The sequence below is a fragment of the Lepisma saccharinum genome, chromosome 8 (assembly GCF_977018435.1).
Source record: "Lepisma saccharinum chromosome 8, izLepSacc3.1, whole genome shotgun sequence".
In the NCBI taxonomy this organism is placed as follows: domain Eukaryota; kingdom Metazoa; phylum Arthropoda; class Insecta; order Zygentoma; family Lepismatidae; genus Lepisma; species Lepisma saccharinum.
Genome location: NC_139236.1, coordinates 81,968,513 through 81,991,177, shown reverse-complemented (window position 1 = coordinate 81,991,177; position 22,665 = coordinate 81,968,513). Strand labels below are relative to the sequence as shown.

Below are 22,665 nucleotides of genomic sequence, written 5' to 3'. Positions count from 1 at the left end.
CTAAGCCACAGAGGTTGGCAGGCATTAATTTAATAGATCCCTGCACCTAAGTCGTCAATTTAAGTTCCATTTCAGCACTAATATCAGTGCTTCAAGGAACACTAAGTGTATTTCTAAAGGAGTCTTCACACCAAAGTATTACGCCACACGTTAAGGAACTAAACATCAAGAAACGAACGTAACTTTCACACCAAAGTGGCACGACACCTTTAATTTCTTACGATTTTTCAAGTGGGATACCACATGTAACATACCATTGTGGTGTAAAAACTCCCAAAACTTCGGACACAGCATTACTGTTTGGAAAACAGTTCGCGTAATAATTATTATAAATGTTACGTTTACATTATTATTGCACCTTTTCACATTATACCCATTAATTATTATTCATTGTATTTCAGATCTTGGAAGCTCTGGGGGACTAATCACAAAGATGATGAATAAATTCAGTAAGATATTAACGTATTTGTACTATTTTTATAAATAATTATTTCCAGAATGGTTTATTAGAGAATAATTTTACACACACACACACACACACACACACACGCAAGGTGTAGCTCCAACTTCTTCTTGAAGCTTAATAAACGTAAGGAAAGGGACAATTACATTTGACGAAGGCATGTGATGTGACTCTACTCGCATTTCCTTCTGGGCTCGATTGAAAATGAACTTTTAGTCAGATGAACCTCTGACTTTTCAGAAATTTTCAACAATATTAACAGTTTGAATACATTCACAAAACTTTTATGATTATGAAAATTATTTTCCATTTTTCTGAAGGTCAAAGCTATTCTGAACAAAAAGAGGACAGTAAATGAACATGCATTTAAATAAAAGAGGATATTAGGGTTTTGCTTTCATCACTTGATTACATGAAGTAATTCCATTTCCATTAGCTACATATTGACTTCTTTAAAACTGAGAGATATAAGTCCATATTGCAAACTTTGCTCCAACTAATAACGTTTTTAATGGAAAGAAACGGCGGGAAATGTGTGAATCCAATTCAATAAATAAAATATTTGTAATTTTTTCGAGTTGAACAATGTGTAAATGTACGTAGCTTCTCTTTCATTGAAACGTCGATAAACTGTAAGTTGCATTAGTGAGTAAGAAATGCTCGTATTTTACAACAATACACAAATAAGCAGTTTATGCCCCCTCCCCTCCAAAGTGCTATATTACATGTATAAATGTATTTTCTTATAATTTGCTGGCCCTCACCGCTTTTATTTTGAAGTAATTTGTACTGCATGCTATCATTGTTCTGGAAAAAAATGAGGTGTTGCCACATACAAAACTTTCTTAATTGTTACTAGGTAGCAGAGCTCCTTTCTTCAGTTTTCAAGAACATATTTATAGAAAATAGAGAAATTTCAAAATTAATTTTAATAAATCTTTAGTTAATTGTAATAAAGTTTAAAGAAACACATACAAAACATGACGTGCAATAAATGGGTATCAGAAGCAAATTTATTCAGTAAAATTATTAAAAATATCTTTTAAATTGCGAAATTAATACTACGATGGCAGCAAAGAGCCACAATTTGTCTGTCATAGCTGTGCCGTGCTAGAGTCACACTTCACACTCCTCACCAGCGAGCTTACCACGTCAGAGGTAGGGAAGAGATTAAGCTACATATATAAAACCCAAAAATTCATTAGTTGTTTGGTTAGTTGGTTAAATATCTTTAACCTATCCAGATCACCATTCAAATTCACTTCATATTGTGAGTATACTCCAATCTAATTCAACACTAGTTAGGGCGTGATGTAAGATGAAATGTCAAAGGTAATTGTTGAGTTACTATTTGTAAGACCTTAACTCATTATTATCATTTCATATTTTTCAGATTCCAGAGTAAAGGGATTATTTGGATAAAGATGCAATATATTATTCCAATGAAATATAGTGTGAATGTTTTACATTACAATACACTTCCATTTCACGCAACCTCAAAAAAAAATGTTAAAAATGTTCAGAAAATATTTATATGTATTTGAAACTAAAATCTTGACTGCCTGTATTCTCATTTTGTTGCACAAGTATAAGGTTCAAATTTTCTATACCTAAGAATATTGTTTGAAGAATATCTGTCTTGGTAGAAAAGGAAAATTGCACACATGATTGTTAACATATTTGTAAACTATGTAAAGTAATAAACAATACTGGAGAAAAGATTATTCTTGTGGTAATAAATTATTTATTCACATGACGTTGCAATACACTGAATTACATATAATCATGATTTGAATGCTTTTGATTAAGAGTACTGAGCATACCTGAAATTTGTAACTTGAACACATAATATAAACATACGTAGTAGTCACATATATATGTATAATGTGGGAGTAGTTAAACTTGCAGTTACCCAAGAATGTTACAATTTTACATATTATTATTAATCAGCCTGCAGTTAATCAGAAATATATTTATAAGAACTACGAATGTAGCTAAATATCAACTTGATGTACATTAATTCTAACCATATTGTGTTTACATTTCATTTTCATTTCTGCTAGATTTTTACTTTTGAATTACAGTAATTTATCTATGAAAATAGGTTATAATGCATTACCTAACCTACCTTAGCCTGAGATAAATACGAGTATAACGTAACTCCGGATCCGATTGGCAACCCATTTTCAAATTTTGTACATTTATTGAGTAATATTGCGTACGTGGCATACATATTAGGAAAAAATTACAAAAAACTTGTTTTCAGAAAATGACCAGGCAATTTCGATTTTACTCGTACACACATTGAAAAATCCCCCCACTCTCCAACATAGGCAGGTAATAAATCATGTGATAGAACTCTTCAAGACCTTCCGAAAGGCTTCTGAATCACTTCTATAGGTGACCTCATTGCGGACGTATTTAAATTTAATATTATATAGATGGTTAAATTAATTGGTCGAAATCGCACTTGTTGCAACCCTGTATTTTCAGAATTGCGAAAGATATGGATCTGAAACTTTGCATAGGTTTATACCTCAGGTGGCCCTTTCAGTATGCAAAATTTCAAATATTGAAAGATTAATATTGAGATTACCCGCTGAATGTAAATCTTCTATGAGATCAATCACGAAGACAGCAGAAAATCACTATCTATTAGTGTCTAGCCTTATATATAGTATATACATATATGCCGTCGAGATAATTCATACTGAAAACCTTCACCGCCATTACATACAAGTCTGAAATAAAATCTGATGCACTTAATTTCATTTGAAGCATACTTGTTTCACGAACACAGAAAAAGTAATACTCATATCAATAATACCCTTGAAACTATATTTTAGTATGGAATTTGGCAGCTAATATTTATTTATGAAAATTAATTTATTCATTTCTTGTCTTAATATTTATTACAATATTTCGTATTTTTTTCACATTATATTATTTATAAATCAAACAGCTTAAAAGTATTACAGCTGAATCACATAGTTTCTTTGCCATTATTTTTTTATGGACCTCATAACTTCTTGTACAAGGTTATTAATGCAAAATAATATTACATTCCAATATAAATTAGTATTAACAGTTAAGTGTTATGCTGAAAAAAAAAAACGCGTCTAATTTATTGTACTCGGCTGTAAATAATATTAATTGTAGGCCCATTAATATTATCGAAGCAGAAAATAAACAGTTGTGATTGTTCCATTTGATGAAACATAACAAGAAAAATCTGTTCTGCGAAACACTTCAATTCTGAATTATGTAAGTATATTTACTTTCTTAATATCGATGTGCACGTTGTTGTTCATTACTTTCTTAAAGAACACAAAAAATGATGTGTTAGGCATGCACAGTACAATGACAGGAAGGTGTAACTGGTTTACTGTAATGTAACTTATTGTTTCTCCCTCTCTTTCTATGAAGCTTCATCTCTCTCTCCTCTCTGTTTCTCTTTTTCCCCCTTTCTCTTTCTCGCTCGCTATTTTTTGTTGTATTACCTTCTTTCTTCCTCTCTCTTTGTCCATCAAGCTTCATATCTCTCTCTCACCACTTTACGAATATTTTGAAACCACGAAATTACCTGCTCACATTTAAAATATACAAATGTCGTTTTCGGTAGAATCTCTTTGCTTCGTTATGGGTCCCGGGTTCGAATCTCGGCGTGGGCATCATGGATGATTGTGAGTGTCCATTCATCAATTTCATCATATCATCACTCATCCCCATCTTTGCAAATTAGCCAAAAGTGGCACAAGAAGTGAAGTAAAATAAAGAAAATCAATCAACCTTTGCTTGGTTGAAATATCACATTAGCACTTAGTATTGCTTCTTCCAGTTACTACATGGTTCATTATACCGTATTAGGTATGTGGTATATTCAAAGTGAACAAAATATATAAATACTGTGTTCTATATTCCAGGACAACTATGTGTAACAAATAATCTTTTAAAACATGATGGTAATTACTACTAGATTTAACAGAAGCTATTTGCTGCATTAATTGTGAAGCTTCCGATGACACCGTGATAACGCGACTTCCGGACGAGCCTCATTACAAAGTTATTCTGGAATCACTAAACTGTAGGTCTAGTCCCGATTAACATATCGAAGCATAAAGTTAACGTGAAGCAAACACTGAATTTGCCTAGCATGCCTCGAGGATGAGAATGACAGGTTTTGACGTCACTTCAATTCCACTGCTTGTTCAATGCCCAGGCCCGAACTTTCTTGACATGTGTATGGTTGGTAAAAACTTACAACATTGAACTATCTCTTATTCAATACTCATCTTTATACAAATGGATTTACACGATTTCTATCACTCTATTGTTGCCATTTCTTGCAACGTTAGGAACCCTTGTACAATTTTTTACATCTTTGTTATTTTAGCAATCAATCACCCAAGAATGGACGGCTAATACAGGATGATGCAAAGTTACTAAGCAAGTAATGAGTCCACCATTTTACACTGTTTTAATTTTGCTTGGATATTTATCACAGGTACGTTTTTTCATACTATATTGTAAGGTTTATCACTGTTATACAACACTAAACAATGCAAGTATTTTAGCATTTTCCGTAAGACATTGGTTTATTTACGAGAAATAACTAGCACACACACACACACGCACACACATATACCACTAAGTGTTGCTATATTTACGAGGTACTCTACTTCTTGCAACCACATCTGCAGTTCTTGAAACAAATTTTGTGGTATATTTCCATCCATTAGCGACAAACTCAGATAGGTAGAAAATCTCGAACATGCATGCAGGAAACCAAAATTACAACTTGAAAATCACGACATGAATTATGCACAGTTAGAAATCGATAGCTTATTTTTATACTGATGCTAATTGTTAGTTGCTTTGAAAAAAAAAATACAGGATAACTGTGTTTTTCTTTCAGGTCAAAACTAAACCTCTGAACCGAAATTTTACGAACAATGATGGTTAGTATTCTATAGCATTTACGTAATTCTGATGTAACATCTTGTAGACTTTATATGCTAAAGTGCAAGTAATACAAATCTTTACGTATCGAGAGTATATTATACATTACAGATTATATTTCAAATAAAAACTTTATTTTATAAAACATAATAAAATCAACGAAATAAACAGATGCAAGAAATAAAAAAAATAGTTAGTTGTAATGCATTCACACTCATTCATTAATTTAATATTTAATACCCATTGAATAATAATGCATTTCTTATAATTTTCAGTCATTAATAACTTTTTCAGTATGCAAAACGGACGGATCAAGGGAAGTAAGTAAATTATTAAATATTATGCATACTGAAAAACTATGCACAAGCAGGACAGACGTATGTTGAAATACATAATTAGAAACAAATATTTAATTATAAGGTTGAATCATTTTTTTATTATATTATCTGAAAAACTTATTAAATTTCAAGCTGTTAATTTAAAAAAGCATGTGTTTTCCTCGTTAAAACAAAACATAGATGAACCAACTTCCCTTATCGTAAAGAGCGATTCGTCCGAATGACTATACAGATAAAAACAAAAAAACAAAAACTAATCAACTGTAAGGAATTCAGGACAGGCAGCATCACACCCTCCTCAGCTGGAGACCAACTCAAGGAACGGAGCGCACCGCAACCGTCACGTGGTAAGGAGAGTTGGTGAGGGTAATTGAATTTCAGCGTCCTTAATTTGACGAAGCCTTAGGTTTCAAGGATCAGTAAACAATGTACACAGCAAAGTATATTACCTCCTCATTAAATAAAATAGCACACTTGAATTTATTGACCTGAAAAGAATATTACGATGCCAAAATGAGCTTTCTACGCGAATCTTATATTCACAAACATGTCCGCTATTATGTATAATGTCGTCTACAGGGAGAACGACCAAAAGACTCTTGGTAACATAATGTTCACCAAAATGAAGATGAAAATTCTCAAGATGTCGTCTCCTTTTAATCAAGGGGTTCCTTCTTTAAAATGCACGTCCAGTCCCGATTAGCCTTCATGTGCATAACGTGGACTTGAAAGATGAACTCCATGAAAATACTCCATGCACATACAGATTTCTACGGATATATATTATGGATTTCAGATTATGTTGTCTTTAAAGCATAAGACATTATGACTTGTATTTAATGACAGAATTCAATTTTCATTTACAGATAGCGAAAACTATGATGGGGACATTGGAGATATCAACGAGGAGGCGGTAAGATATGAAAGTGGAGAACGCCATGGCGATGATGATGATGATGAGGAGGAGGAGGAGGGGGAGAAGGAGGAGGAAGACCTCGACAATGATGCAGATGATGACAATGACAAGGAGGTCAAGTATAAAGAGGTTGAACCCAAGGACAACAACGCTGGAAGTTCGAATATCAGGGAACTAAATGGTTCAAATTTCTGGAAGATGAAAGGTATCCCGAACACGTTACGTTGATGAGAAGGGAAATACTGTATTGGTTATAATGACTATGCATACATAATGTCTCTGGAATATGTGGAGCAAAGTCGCGCATAACGGACAAGAATGGGAGAATGCGAGTACGCGGACCAAAACAGTGCGCTCTGCTGCAATGGCTGGTAGCTGCCCTCACTTTCCCTCTCACGAGTTCATTGGTATAGCCCTCTCAAGTAACTACTTGCGCAGAGGGCTTCTTTTCGTTCTCTCGCTCCATATATTCCCCCTACAGGGTATAGATAAAAGGTGCATAACATAATTGGATTTCTACCTTTTCATACAATGTGGTGCGATGTATTAATTTTGCAAATTTTTATTGTTTCGAATTAATATGGGCCTACATCCTTGAAAAAAAGCAAATTCATATTAAATTTCACCATAGACGCAACCAGACAAGCAGTCGAAATTTCTCCTTCCATGAGATTAGGATAAGAGAACGTCTTTTTGGCACTAAAATTGACAAAATTTCATTTAAATGCTAAACTACAGAAGTTCGATCCGCGTATATGTGTCCGATTTTGGACTAGCACTTACCTTATGAAAATCTATGGGACCACCATCAGTTGGCCTCAATGTGATCACCGTGTGTCTTGGTAATAGCCCTGCACCGTAACTTCCATTGTAGGAGACTTCGATGAAGTACAGGAACTGGAATTTTCTGCCAGTCCTCCTGACAGGCTTTCCACAGACCCCGGAGAGTGGTGACACGATGAGAGGAAAGTGCCCGTTTCAGTAGACCCAAACCCACAGAAATCCATGGGAATCGCATCGGGTGACTTCACCAATATATCGTGAAATGGAATAGCTCGAATGCCGGTGTCTGTCGACATCTGTTGCAGGAAGTTCTGGGTAGAATGAGATGTATGTGATGAGACCTTACACAGATATGTCTCACTGAAGTAATGTTCACGGCTTTTAAATCCTTCCGGAGGTTGAATTTCTCACACAGGGTGTGGTTCACAGTTGACTGGGCCACGTGGAGTCGTGTGGCCATCACACGTTGCGTCAGGGGGTTCTCCTGTAGTGCCATTCGATGCAACTTCCGAGACACGGGTTGCATCACTGCAGTGCACGCTCACTTCCTCCCCCCCCCCCCCCTGGTGGGTGACTGAATAGCTGAAACCTAGTGGTTTTTATGCCGCTTGATTATGTTCTTGATGGTATTCGAACCCAAGGTGCATCCATGTTCTTTGCACTGTTTCTGAATTTTTGGCACCGAATATTTGGCGTGGAAAAGTGCAACTATGTAGCCCTCCCAAAAAGGTTCACCTTAGGAGCCATGATGCACACAACACACACTCGCGATAGTGCCACGATACTAAAGTCTCTAACCGTCCTCCCATGCTTTTAACCGCTTGTATCGGTAGATTCTGTGCACAGGGGTGACGGTTCAAAATCGGACACATATACGCGGATCGACCTTCTGTATACGCTAAAATATGACCAAACTTCCAAAAAAGTTCGGAAGAATGTGGGAAGCGAAATATTAATTTTAGCGTCAGTAAAATATCACCAGTATAAGAATTTGTATCCATGAAAAGATATGCATTTTATCATAACAAAAATGCATTTACATGCATTAGAAAACATAGCCATGATTCTGCAGCTAGACTGACCTAGATTTTTATAAATTTCATGAAATAAAAGCAGCATTTATGTTAAAATCCGCCACATACAACAAAGCTAATGAATATCCTTTGTGATATTTTGATGAAAATCTTATTCGGAACTTTGCTTTCAATGCAACCCCAAAATAGTGTAAAAACACTATTGATTTTTCATTTAACGTTAGTAGGAAAAGTGAGCATATTTGTGTTATATTTAAATTCAGAAAAAAATTAAAGATATGTTAAAATTAATTGATATTGTATCACTATGCGATCAGACTTGACCAAAGTATAATTATTCATTAAATATTTTTTCGGTTCTATTTTATGTATTTTTTTACTCCTGCGTTAATCACGACGATGAGAATGAATATTAGGCATATTAAATATACGAGACAAAACGCACATGTTCGTGTTTTACCCATAATTATAAAGTAGGACTTTTGGCCTTGTAGCATGATACCCAAATCACTAAACAAATGTTAGTAATAATAAATTTAGAGTTGTGTTTAAAATAAGTGCAATGCTTATAACTGTGTTACTTATATACTTATTTTTTCACAGGTGGAGATTTCACATATGCAACGTTGCCAAATTTCGGTTTCAGCATCAAAATGCCTAACTTTCGTAAGAAATAATAATATTTTTTAAAATATAGTTTAACTAACTATATAAATCTATGGTACAGGCTAAACTAGCTAAAGGTTTCTTCATATTCCAACTTACTTTAATGTGCAAAACAATTATAAGAACATTAATTGGTATATTTTCGGCTGGAAATATGTCTCAGAATGGGGATGCATATGGATTGGTGTGATTGTGTGCGTGTGTATGAGAGAGAGAGAGAGATAAAATGTATGCAATGCTCAAAAGGTTCTGCTTCACCTTAAAGGCAATATTACAATTAAGTATAACAAAACTAATATAACAATTACTGAAAATAATATATGAAAAAAATTAATAAGCTTAGAATTCACATAGTAAGATGTTTGCACAAGTTAAGTTTTGAATTTTTAGTTCCTCATACTCAAATTCTGAATCCGCACCAATGCCTGTATCTGATGTACCACAAATTCCACTTAAAAAACGAGTGTTCTTTATTTTATTTTGGTTCATCAATTTGATCTGGTATGTTTTAATATTAACTTACCCTGTGTTTTAATCATTTCTAAATATCCACAGGAAATTGTTAATATCGTTAACTTTTCCAAATACGCTTAATGGCTAGCCAGTTCACATCGCCTCAAATTGGAGTAGATACGACATATGTAAAAGTTCATGCCAGTTCACCAAGTCTCATATTTGTGTATGTCGAAATTCCAGAAATATCGACCAGTTACAGCGAATTCTGAACGGTAATGTGTGAAAATTTGCATACATGTGGCCTCACTCTTGTCTAACAAAACACAAATTTGTTTAGGGTAACACAAAATAATACTTCTTCCTATTGTAAGTTACATAAGTAGGGTATACAGGTATTTTATGTATTAAAAATAAATAAATAAAATCTACTTCTAGGTGTACCGAAGGGACACGATTTTGTTGGATATATTTCAGAGAGGACGTACGTATCACGAGAGCATTTATTGTAGTCTTAAATTTGACTGATTGATTGATTCGCTTTACTTTATTTAGCTTTTCGTGCCACTTTTGGCTAATTTTCGAAGATGGCGATGAGTGATATGATGAAATTGATGAATGGACACTCACAAACATCCATGCCCGGGCCGGGATTCGAACACGGCAGCCTTGGTGTCGTAGCACGATGTGCTAACCGCTTCGCATAGAACTAACGGGCGCGCAAGTACTCCTTCGCAACCCCTTTCCCCCGGGCTCTGCCCCTGGTCGCTATAAAAAGGAGAAAAAGTGGAGGTATAAACCCTGAAGATGAATTTCTCAGTACATTACAACTTATTATACAAGGAAGTAAACAATTACCAATAGGGCCTATACACTATTTATATTAGATATTTGTAGGATTTCAGAGACAGCCTCAGCCCCCCGAGCCCTCCCTGGCTACGTGTGGTTCTAGCATTACTTCCCTTTGATTTCATTTAAATCAATTTGCCAGTAGCAATCTGTGCTGTGCCAAACTGCTGCACTGCCAACCGTTATCGATAACTTAATGAGAAGCACAAAAATGCCTAACTTAACTGTATTTCCGTGCAAAGTACAATAGGCGCACCCCAGGCTATAGGCTAAAACCTTGCTCGTTCCTTCCACAGAACATCGAATCGCCAACCAATCAGAATAGATTACTGAGTATGAGCAGAACATTTAAAAGTAACCACTGGCATCTTACGTTTGTTATATTTTGTGAGCAGAGGGGGTTAAAACGTACTAAGCAAGCGGAAAAGGAAGGATTCTTAATTATTTTTGTCTCCTTTCGATTTAATGTGTCCAATATAAGGATCCAATTCTATAAATATGTCGGAAAATTTTCTTGCGCAATTCTCTGAGTACTTATATTTTCAATATAATTAATATTAATAATAATAATAATTAATATAATGTAACTTCGTTTACTGTGTGATGATATGCCGATACCAGATATTCGAGGTAGATTGCAATTCGGGAGGATATTACCCGCCCCTCCCAGCCTTCCCATTGGCAACTTGCTAAAACATCCCCCACGCTAGCATAATCTATCAAGCAAACATCTACTCATCTAACAATTTTATCTTCGAGCACTGGTCGAAATAAAAGCGGGAATGGAACACATCAAATCATACTAATAATCTTTTATAGAATGATCAGTTTCGTCAGCAGAAAAATGTTATATTGATAAAAAAAATATTAAACAATTACCTTTTATGGTATTTGGCATTGTAAATATACTATTTTAATAAACAAAAATGTGTGAAAGGGGAATAAAATTATTTGATTTTCATTTAACATAACCCGTGGCTCTACAATGCTAGAAGGACCTTAGCCTATCTAACGACTGCCAGTCTCCCTCCCACAATCCTACCTAGAGGTGTGGAAATCTTCAACCGGTAATGGGGTGCCGTTGGGTCAGCACGTCGAACCCTTAGCCGTTATAGGATATATCCGAGACCGGGTTACACTACTCATTCTTAGCTCCCCAATTACCTCACGATGGTGGGTTACCACCGGTCCTATACACAGGCCGAGAACTCAGAGACTGAACCCAGCCGGACTCGAACCCATGACGTCCCGCAGTCGGAGTCCAAACCACAGCGCCTTAGAATGCACGGTTACGGAGGAGGATTGACTTTGAAAAAATACAATAAAAATATAAAATTTCTGCATGTGTGGTACGAGTACTTAAATAACAACAAAAATAAGTAGATACTACTAACAAATGTTTTCACTCTTAAATTTAGTTAATCAGAAATGTATAAATTCTAAAAGTGTGCCATCTTTCCAGTTTCGGTTGCTGCAGATATATTAAATAAGGTTGCTGCAAACGGTGAGTTACATATGCACAAATCACTTCACTATATTATCACTTATATAAGTAATTTTCCTATATATATATATATATATATATATATATATATATATATATAAATGGCTTTATGTGTGTGTGTGTGTATATTTGTTTGTTCCGGCATAACTCTCGAACACCTGGAGCAATCCAACCAAACTTTGTACACGTATCACTTGCAATCTGGAAATAATATTTTGGGGTTAAACACCCCTGGCACCCATAGGGATGGGATGAGAAGGGGTGACATGTAAAAATAATCGAGAACTACCGATATTAAATTCCGCACAAACAGACATCCGTGACTCTATGCAATCCGCACAACAATAATGTTTCTCGGTTTATCTAACATTCAGGTTGTGTTGCGAATGGAATCCATAGTTTTCGTGACACTCCCAATGCGGTTGAACTTCAAGTTCATCACCTATCGGCATGGGTGGTGAGAGGGGGGTGAAAAATAAAATGCCACAAATGACCTAGATTAGCGTCGAATCCATAGTTTTCGGAGTCGCTAAGCTAATTGGTGACATTCACGATCACATTTAAAATTAGTTACATTTTACACTATAGTTAGAATTCAGTATTTTCATGCCTAATACAAGATTGGGATAAATAATAATATTCTATAAAGAATAAGAAACATTTAAAATAAAATTTAATAAATTGACTGAAAGTAAATTTATTGGAATCTCTAGAGTAAGGCCGCGCATGACGATAAAGAGAGTGGGCGGAGCGAAGCAGTATGCGCTGATGTAAAACGGCTGGCAACTGCAGTCGCCTTTCTCCCTCCACGTAATCCCGTTCCCTCGCATTTGTCGAGCCCTCTCAAGACACTACTTGCGCAGAGACTTGTTTTCGCTCGCTCGCTCGCTCCAGAGATACCCGGGACAGAATGTAGTGAACGATAACTTTATTTCATTGACATTTTCTCAATATAAGAAAGAAAGTAATTTATGTGAATCCGTAAGATATTCAGTCAAAATGTATTATTAATAGTTACTCCTTTCCGTCTTTAGTTGCATCAAATGTTAACGTTTTCGGTGGACAACTCAAAACGATGATGCAAGATGATGCAAGCATGAGGTATGTATGAAAGGATCAGAAATATAGGCGATGTGATTTTTGTTTGACGTTCATGTACAGTTCTCTCAGTAAAAGCGGCTTCGACCACACAAAACGTAGCATAATACAGGCTGACGCAATTACCACATTTATGTGCAGATTTTAATGAAAAGCATGGCAAGTCGATCAGTTTAATAGCCTGTCAACAGATGGCAGTTCAATAACACGGATATCTCAGTGACTATGTGGGAGGAAAGCCAAGAAAAAGAATAAAAATGAAATTCAGAATAATGCATGATGATAGGCGTTGGAAATAAAAATAGGCATATAATAATAGGTATTAACGTCTCTTATAAATAATGACGAATCTAAAATTAAATATAAATTAAATAGAAAATTAAATATAAATGAAATAGAAAATTATATACGAACTATCATATAAAATATCATACCGTATCATAGGTATCTCAGTACATATATATTTCACGTAATGCTTCTTTCTTATCTTTGTTGTTATCCTCTAGAAACACTTAAATATTTTTTTTTGCTGGAACTTAAATTTCGAGAACAAGGGAAATCTTCACTATTAACCATGGGTGAGTTAAGGGGGCGATCACTCCATTCATTTTCGTAAATCTTCAATTAAAAAAAAGCGTAAATTACGATCGCACCATAGATTTAGACCTCAAAATTATGTGATCGTCCCCGTTTTAGAAACCTACACAAAAAAGTAAAATTTAAACAAATGTAATGGATTTTTACGTCAATGCAATTAACGAGCTTTCCTAATCATGCAACATGATAGTCCTAACTGAGCAAAACGTAAGGAGTAACAAGCAATAATAGATAGGCTCCCTATCGAGAAGAGAAAGAATGATGTTTCTTTTCTATTTATCACCTTCTCTCAAGAATATGTCAAGGTTATGATAATCTCTACTCCAATATTAATTGAAGATATATTGTAGCTTCTAGTTGCCACAAGAGGTGGAGGTCACCACCCCCCCTAGCTCCCTCAATGTGCCTACACGAAAACCTTGGTATTATGGCACCAAAACACACTCAGGATTTTTTGTGGGGCGCTTGGAGGGGGAGCAAGCAAGTCTCTCCCCAAACACTTCTTCAACATGAAATTATGTGACGACGAACCGTGTCAGAATAACTTGTAGTTATCAGTTCTTTGTAAAAATGTTCGCAAATTACTTTGACTAAATTAAAATTACATGTGTAAAATATTCAATTTTAAGGTGTTAACTCAAAACAGTTTCTACCTTTTGTCAACAAATTTTAGAAAAGTTATAGGCTCTAATGCTATAAATAAACAGTAGTCAGTTTTAAGGAAAATTGAAGTTCCTTGTAAACATTTTATGACTAGAAGAAAACATATGAATGTGTACACAGGAATAGAACAGGCATTAAGAGCAAAATCCGGTTCAAGTTATGGGTGTGGCGTTTGTCTAGAGCTCGTGTCATCAATTTCATCACTCATCCTCATCGTCGCGATTAGCCAGTGTCAGAAAGTGTCGTCAAGTAACAAATACATGTTTGCTTATAAAATTTCAAATTCTCTGTTTATCATTTCAGTAACCCAGGTGCCGTCAAGAAGAAATGTGGCGAGTGAAAGATATTTCAATTCATAAACGAGGACTTCAACTGTGGGCACAAATTCTGCCAAACTTCCTACATTTTACATTGTAACTAATTGTTATGCAAAATAAATGATTTGAGAAATTTGCAATTAAAGCAATGAACTAATTCGTATCGTTTTGTGTTTTGATTAACAACAGAAAAACACTGTATTATTTTAATTCATGTAAAACATTTGGTGGAGTTATTGCGTAACCACATGTACAACATATGTACGTATATGCACACGCACACACACACACACACACACACACACACACACACACACACACACACACACATATATATATATATATATATATATATATATATATATATATATATCAGTGGCGTATACTGAGACCAAGATCTGGGTTATCTCACTATGTCACGCTGTCTTAAGCTATGAACCAACTCCTAAGAAATCAGGTTGCAAACTCATAAGAAATCAGGTTGCCAACTCATAAGAAATCAGGTTGCCAACTCATAGGAAATCAGGTTGCCAACTCATAGGAAATCAGGTTGCCAACTCATAAGAAAGCAGGTTACCAACTCATAAGAAAGCAGGTTACCAACTCCAGAATCAGCATCATCATCTCACTGATATGAATAATATTATTTACAATTTCTGATCGATTTTTCTCCTGTACTTTAATCTCAAGATTTCAGGCTTCGCAGATAGCCTACAATATACGCTCCTGATATATATATTGTAATGTGACAATTGTGTTAACGAGGAACGAGAGATGTCACTAGTGGATGTAGCAGTAAAACGATATTATTCAACTAGGTTTTACAGGTTGTGGATAGCCCTCGTTAACTCGGTGAAGAAGAAAGGAAGACGGACGAGCAGAGCACACTCACCTAATCGGGCAACAATCCATCTGGCGTCTCGTACTCTGGTGATGACCAAGGCACGAGAGAGACAGTCACCCCGAATAGCGGGCTTCGCATGTCAGCACCCTAGCGGTGGCGCGCATCGACCGCGAGGCCACGTGAACGTTTGCACACTCCTCATGCTTCCCAAAAGTTCCGGTTACTTATCCGACTCGCCACGTGCAGTGTTTCTGATTAACAACATACGTCAAAAGCAAGGCACAGTTTTAGTATTCCATGGAAAAGTATCTGTGATTGATTGATTTATTTGGTGTTTTAAGTCCACTTTATGAAGGCTAATCGGGACTGAACCTTCAGTTTAAAGTGGAATCCGAACCACTATGTGCCTCCACCGGGTATCGAACCCGGGACTCCTTGATTACAAGTCAACGACGCTACCACTGCGCCATCGAGGAAACCCCGAGAACTCTCTGTGAAACACTCCTTAGAAACCTTGGAAAATATCTAATATACCTGGCTTCTAAAACATACTGCATATGGTTCACATCCTCCCCATCTCTCTTCAAATCGCACCTGAATTAAAATGAAGAGATGTATATTGTTTCCCGACTTTCACATTACAAACTTCATATTTTATGTTGCATTAAAATCCAAATAATCCCGGAAGGTTAATTCAATTAAAAATAGTAAATTAAGTGCTGTATGTGTGCGTACGAGCGCGCGCGCGAGTCCATTTTAGGACAGAAACTTTCACACTGAAAGTAGCAATACCCGATTTATATATATCGATATAAATGAATGAGAGTGTTCATTTGTACTTACCTCTCGCCCTCATTGGAGTTCACTGTGATCCCATAGCCTAGAAAGAGAATTGAAATATTCACTTAGTCTTGTAGCATATAATGGACAATATCATATATGCTGCAAGTTGGTAGTATCTCGATTTATCATTGAAAAAATTCAAATAAATTAATGATGTAAAAAAATTTTGTAGATATATAGGAATCTTGGGAAGTATGAAATTTTGACCTTTATAAGTACACTTGACCGTCACATATCTGTATAGATTGGCACATGTTGTCAGACTCGAGTTTACAAAAAAGCAATAATACTGAGTCTATTAAACAAGCAATTTGCAAGTAAGCACGTATAAAACTACAAAAGTATTCGACATGCGAATTATTTGGTTATTCCAAAACTATGTATGCTGATGATTTGATTTAAATTGATTTGTTTTATTTTATCTTGATCTTATGCTACTTTTGGTTAATCGATGAGGATGAGTGACGCTATGATGAATGCAACCTCCGGAGTGGAATTGCTAGAACAGGGCTCTACGACGCTAGAGACTCCGAGTTCGAATCCCGGGTAAGACATAGATGTTTGTGTTTGCCAAATTTCACACTATATATACTCTAACAGAGAAGACTTGTTCTGGATACCAAAGTGAGTCTCGATATTAATACAGAGTTAAGTATTATAACATAAAATATATCATAACTAAATTATGTGTGTAACATTGTCTTTTCTTTTCTTATGTAATATATGTGCAATTGTATATAATCCCTCTGTCCCATAATTATTGTCCGGTACACTTTTGTTTGTTGTCCCATAATATTTGTCCGATAGGCAAACTGTGACATTGATGTATACAGAAGAAGAAAATTAAACACGGGAATGAACCATACAACGTTATTACTCAAGCATCAGTACAAATTTGCCGATCAAGTATCCAAAAGAACATAAATAAAAAGTCACCATTTTGGAATATCAGACTATAATTATGGGACAGAGGGAGTAATAAATAAAGAATTTAAAGAAAGGAAAAAAGCGGGGGGAACGATAAATTAGGAGCAACTGACGTCCTGGTTTATTTAAAGGCACCAGGACATAAGCTCATGTATGCGGATGGAGGCGGACCTGCTTCGGGGGTTCCCCCCTTTATTTTATTGAAGGTGGGGACGAATTTTTCCTACCAATTTTTAAGATAAAATGGCCAAAATGCCTTGAAAATAGGCTAACAATAAATAAATTTAAGAGAAAAATGTAAATTCTGAAAAGAAGGATGATACAGTAGTCTCATCTTACATATTCGGATATATATTGTTACGAATTGTGCTTCTTTTAAGCACACGCATCAAGCTCGAAAAAATAAATGTGTCCACATGCGTGTGATAAATGCATTATTTGAAAGATAAGCAAGTCTAAGATCAGTAACGTTAATCTGACAAGGCTTCTAATGACATAATATTGTTTCAATAGCGTAGATATTATCACTTTTACTGTATAATCCTACAGTAAAAACATAGTATTCGTAGCTACCATGATAGTGGTACTGCATATACTCAGGATATACAATGCCATTATTTGACGTCTACTAGCATCGGAGCGAGTGCTGGAAGAGCAAACCAATCGTTACTAAGAAAAGATGTGTGTTCTGATATTCTCTAAGCGCTTTTAAAGTTTTCGGTGCGGAAGGGCAACACATTGTGTATTTATGTTCAAGAAATCGAATTCCGATTGAGATAACCTCTTAAAATTACATTCTACATATTTTTCTATGTTCACGTTACAACGTGTATTTAAAAGAAGAAGACGAACTCTGCTAAAAGTTCTTCAGGCGCAATCAAAACATTTGACAAAATATTCTAGCACTGTGAAGTGTATTCTCCTATTTATATCCATTGATCCTAAGTAATTTTGTGACTGGCAGAATCGATATCAGTTGCAAGAAAAAACTGATGTTTTCGAAATAAGAAAGAGATTTTGTGGGTTTGTGCTCAATGGCAGTTGTTGCGAGTTTGGAAGAGGAGGGAGTTAATGGGAAGGATACACAGTTGATTTCGTACCATGGCCATAATGAATCCATGTTCCATAATGTAAATAAATGGAATACAAAATCCCCTCGCCTACAGCACTAATGTGGATTTTAACGCGAAACATTAACGATATTCTAACTTTAAAAGTTATTTGCTACTCAAGGAGTTATTGTTTCTCAAAGAGTCCAATAAATATTTCTGACCCTTAAAATAATTATACAATTCGAACTCCACACACAACTATCTACTCTGAAAACGATGCTTTAATGTAAACTCCTTACCAGCTAACTGTAGACCAGACGAACGAGAACAAGTCTCTGCGCAAGTAGTGACGCGAGACGGCTCCACCAATGAACAGTGAGAGGAACGGGAGTGTGTAATGGGCGACGGGAGTTACACGATTTCCTATGCAGCGTTGCAAACTTTTGAAAAGGATAATACCGAACGCACATGGCAAACGGATCGTATTCTTGTCTCCAGGTCCGTACGATTGGTTTAAGAATTTCTTAGGGAAATATTAGGGATAAAACTGCAAGAGCAAATTATGACAAACCGTGCATTTAGCGTACGGACCAAGGTCTGGACCGTACGTTCGTACATGTACGGTCACAACCGTATGGTTGGCAACGCTGCGCTTTCACCACTCGACTTTCCTCCTCCTTCTCTGCCGATATGCGCGGCCCTGCTCTATAGTTAGCTGGAAAACTGTAGCGCAATCAGTGCTTCGCCTTTTCTGTATTAGTGGTTTTCGTATATTAACATTATCTACCTGCAAATCAAGATTACGATCTTTAGTGGGGTCACATTTCGTTTTCAAATAGATCCAAAATAAATTGCCTTATATGTGTTAAAGTTTTCTTTGTATTCTTTTAAAGTTTGTAAAAGGATGTTGTTGAAGCATTCTATTTTATGTTGCTCGCATTTCTCCTTGTTGGTATAAAATTAGTCACAAGTTTTCACCAGCTATGCAAATGTGTGTACGCTACTAGTCAGTTAACTAAACTATTACCTTGCGCTTAGAATATTCTTTCTAACATAGGTCGTTAAATCTTCTGATAACATTAACACGTAATTCATAAACACTTAATAAATTTACACTCTAAGGACTCATACAAACTCATACCCAAAACGACCTATTGAACTGTAACATCCAGAAATTGACCAAATATCTACTGTCAAAGTCAACGTGCATTTAACCTTTATACAGGTTTCTAGTGAACATGTAAAATATGAGCTCTGTGTGGAAAACAGCTTACTGTTGTCTCGTCTCGGTGAGTTTGGTCAGTTGCATAATGGTGTTCCTTAATCCACAAGGCAGAACACATTTCGACAGGGAAATCTTTGAATGATTGTACAGTGTCTCTAAATAGTCTTAGGACAACGACATTTTAAAGTAGGCAACCCAAATACCCAAGGCGTTGTTGGGTTGCGTGTAGAGTTAGGCTACATTTCAGGGTTGCCACATGCACAATAGATATTTATAAGATACGCTAAAGAAAGAAAATCTAGTATTATTGAAAAAAAAACTAGAAAAAAATATCAGTATTACATTTGTTGCAAATGAGAAATACTTTCTGAAAGAAAGAAAATTTGTCTACACAAAGGAAAATATGAGAGATGAAACGGAAGGGGACAAAAGAGAGGAGAAGAGAGAAAGCAAAATGGGAAGAGGAAAAGCAAAGGAGAGAAGAAAATGGAGGATAGAAGTGGCTAGGAGAAGTAATGAGGAGAAAAGCAAAAGATGCGAGAAGAGATGAGGAAAATGAAGCAAAGAAGGAAGGAAGGCAATCGAGATGAGAGAACAGGAGAAGAGGAGTTTGGAGAGGAGAGGAGGAGACGACAAGAGGGAAGTGGAGAATAGAGCAAAAGAGAAGAACGAAGAGAAGAGGAGAAGAGTGCAGTGGAGTCGGGAATCTAAGACAGGAGAGGCGATAAGATGAGTGGAGAAGAGTGGGATGGAGACAAGAGGCGAGAAATGGAGGGAGGGCGATATGAGATAAAAGCAGAGTAGAAGAAGGGGTGAAGAACAGAAGATACTGGAGAGGAGAGAAGATGTAGTTGCAGAAAATATCGTCTCGGCTTCAGGAATTGATGCATTGATCAAATTATCGACATGAAACATTCAATAACATTTTAAAATGTATTGGAGAATGTATTAGATGGGTGCGAAATGCCTTTTGGTTGAGTCAGAGTAAGAAAAAATTTTCCACGTAAGATCTTCGATTTTACCTGCAATTATACCACTAAAAACATGAATGTAATTTTAATATTTATAAGAATTATCCAATTTTTCTCCACTTCTTGGTTTTTTGAAATGGAGATTGTGTTATTTCCCTCCTCCCCCTAGCGTTAATTCCAAACTGAATCATTCCGTTTTACCCGGCGTGAACAATGAACACAATGGGACATGTCTAAAACTAACGAAAATTTTCTGCCACCGGAGGGGTTTGAACCCACGACTTGAACCCACGACCATCAGGTTGACAATCCTTAACGGTAACCACTACCCAACACGTTTTCGCTCCTGAAAGCAGGTAAAAGCACTTGACCAATGTGAAATGCAGATCAAACTCTCCTCCTACATGTAATGTGCAAAGAATACTTGTTTGTAACAAAGAAAACGAAGGTAGTACGAATCGGCGAAAACATTTAATGGAGAATTGCACATGACGAGTGGGAAAGGAGGTAAAATTAGTATGTCCTGAATTGCCACAAACACAAATAGTTATATCATTTGAAGCAGTACACAATTATAGTTAGAGTATCATAATTCACGATCTTATACATGAAAATATCCCTTTGAACGTGTGTCAATTCATTTATTTGTTTTAGTAAATTTCAGATGCAGAACAATGTAGCCACTATAAACTACTATTACCCTATATGTGTAACTCCCCCCGGGAATTCTCACGTTGCTTTTCTTTATGTAAAGTCTTCGTCCTTATTTTGCGGGTGGCACGTGACCCTGTACCTTCCGCTGAATTTGCCAATTGTCTGACAATTCAATTAAGATTTTTGCAGTCATAGAAAACACAACTTTTACCAAATGATATGGAACACATTATACTCACATAACAGAACATTTGCTCTTTTGGCAGAATAATTTCACATTTACTCCTTTAATATTTTATTGGTTACTTTAATAAATTATCAAACTATGTTTGCTTCCATGTACCTATTTTGGGGAGAACTGGTAAGGATTAAGTTATTTTCTTTTCTCATTCTCACAGTTAGCTGCATGGGCTTGCAAACTTTCTGCAAAATGTAGTAAAATTATTGAGAAGCACTAAAAATAAGGTAAATTGCAACTTAGTCATATGAATGAAAAATGTGTTTAAAGTTGCATTTAATCCTTTTACGAGTATAATAAAATTCTGGCAATAATTAATGTTCTATTAATTTTTGGTGACAGATAAAGATAAATTCCGTGCATGGAAGCAATACGATACAACATTTGCTTGTCGTTCAAGTTGCTTCCGCTCTTTTCAAAACAAGAAAACAAGCCTGAACCAATCGCCAACAATTAATGCATTTTCGAATTCAACATATCACAATATACAAAAAATGTATACTTTCGTTTCCGTAAACATTTCATTGTAGAACAGTGTAATTTCAAAAAAATTACGTGAGGGGCCAGGACAAGATAGATGTTACGTTGAAAGCGCTCGATAATTTCTATGAAAGTATGAATCTCGTAGAATGAAAGTGAACACAGACAGATTTGTGATGGAATGTCCAGTAACTGTCGCGGTGAACCTGGTTGGAATACCGGAAGTTGGAAATAAGGGGAGAGGATAATAAAATCAGGCCAGTTATCGGAGAAGGGTTAGATGAAAGAAAGCGACACGATTTCTCACACCCTTCGAAAACTATGTTGTTTTTGGCTGTAGTAATTCATATGTCGTCCCGCACCGTTACCGTGTCTGGCTCCGGCTACGGAACGCGGGAAGATTTCAGTCTGCTGGGGGAAGGGTAACAACTTTTATCCTGATATTTCGGCCTCTGTATGGGACCCACTATTGATTGATTGATTTGGTGTTTTAAGTTCACTTCATACACAGTAAGGCTAATTGGGACTGGACCTACAGTTTAAAGTTGGATCCGAACCACTATGTGCCTCCACCGGGTATCGAATCCGGGACTCCTTAATTACAAGGCGACTGCGCTATCACTGCGCCTCATAACCTTGTCATGAAAACCTACAACCACTGGGGGTTCGTCGTGCTGACCACACGTCACACCGTAACCGGTTGGATGATCTCCTATCTCGGGTGAGTGAGTGAGTAAATCAGATGGGAGTGAGGCCGGCAGTGGGTAGGTAGACCCTGACCCTAAATGGGT

General features: G+C 36.1%; 2 protein-coding genes across 10 annotated transcripts in view; both read left to right on the top strand.

The window, feature by feature from the left end:
* The window catches only part of LOC145991588 (uncharacterized), a 63,055-nt gene extending 60,868 nt beyond the window's left edge, over positions 1–2,187 (top strand). For all 9 annotated transcript variants that reach the window (XM_083127647.1, XM_083127646.1, XM_083127642.1 and 6 more), the window contains 2 exons: positions 402–449; positions 1,857–2,187. In XM_083127647.1, coding sequence (XP_082983773.1) covers positions 402–449; positions 1,857–1,885 — 77 coding nt within the window. In that variant the 3' untranslated portion in view covers positions 1,886–2,187. The remainder of the gene's footprint in view (positions 1–401; positions 450–1,856) is intronic.
* Positions 2,188–3,680: 1,493 nt separating this feature from the next.
* Positions 3,681–14,742, top strand: LOC145991587 (uncharacterized). The gene is made up of 8 exons (XM_083127638.1): positions 3,681–3,727; positions 4,857–4,967; positions 5,379–5,421; positions 6,627–6,881; positions 9,097–9,159; positions 11,924–11,965; positions 13,000–13,066; positions 14,627–14,742. Exons 2-8 carry the CDS (start codon positions 4,917–4,919, stop codon positions 14,661–14,663), a joined length of 558 nt encoding a protein of 185 aa, XP_082983764.1. The 5' UTR covers positions 3,681–3,727; positions 4,857–4,916; the 3' UTR covers positions 14,664–14,742.
* The last annotated feature ends 7,923 nt before the right edge of the window (positions 14,743–22,665 follow it).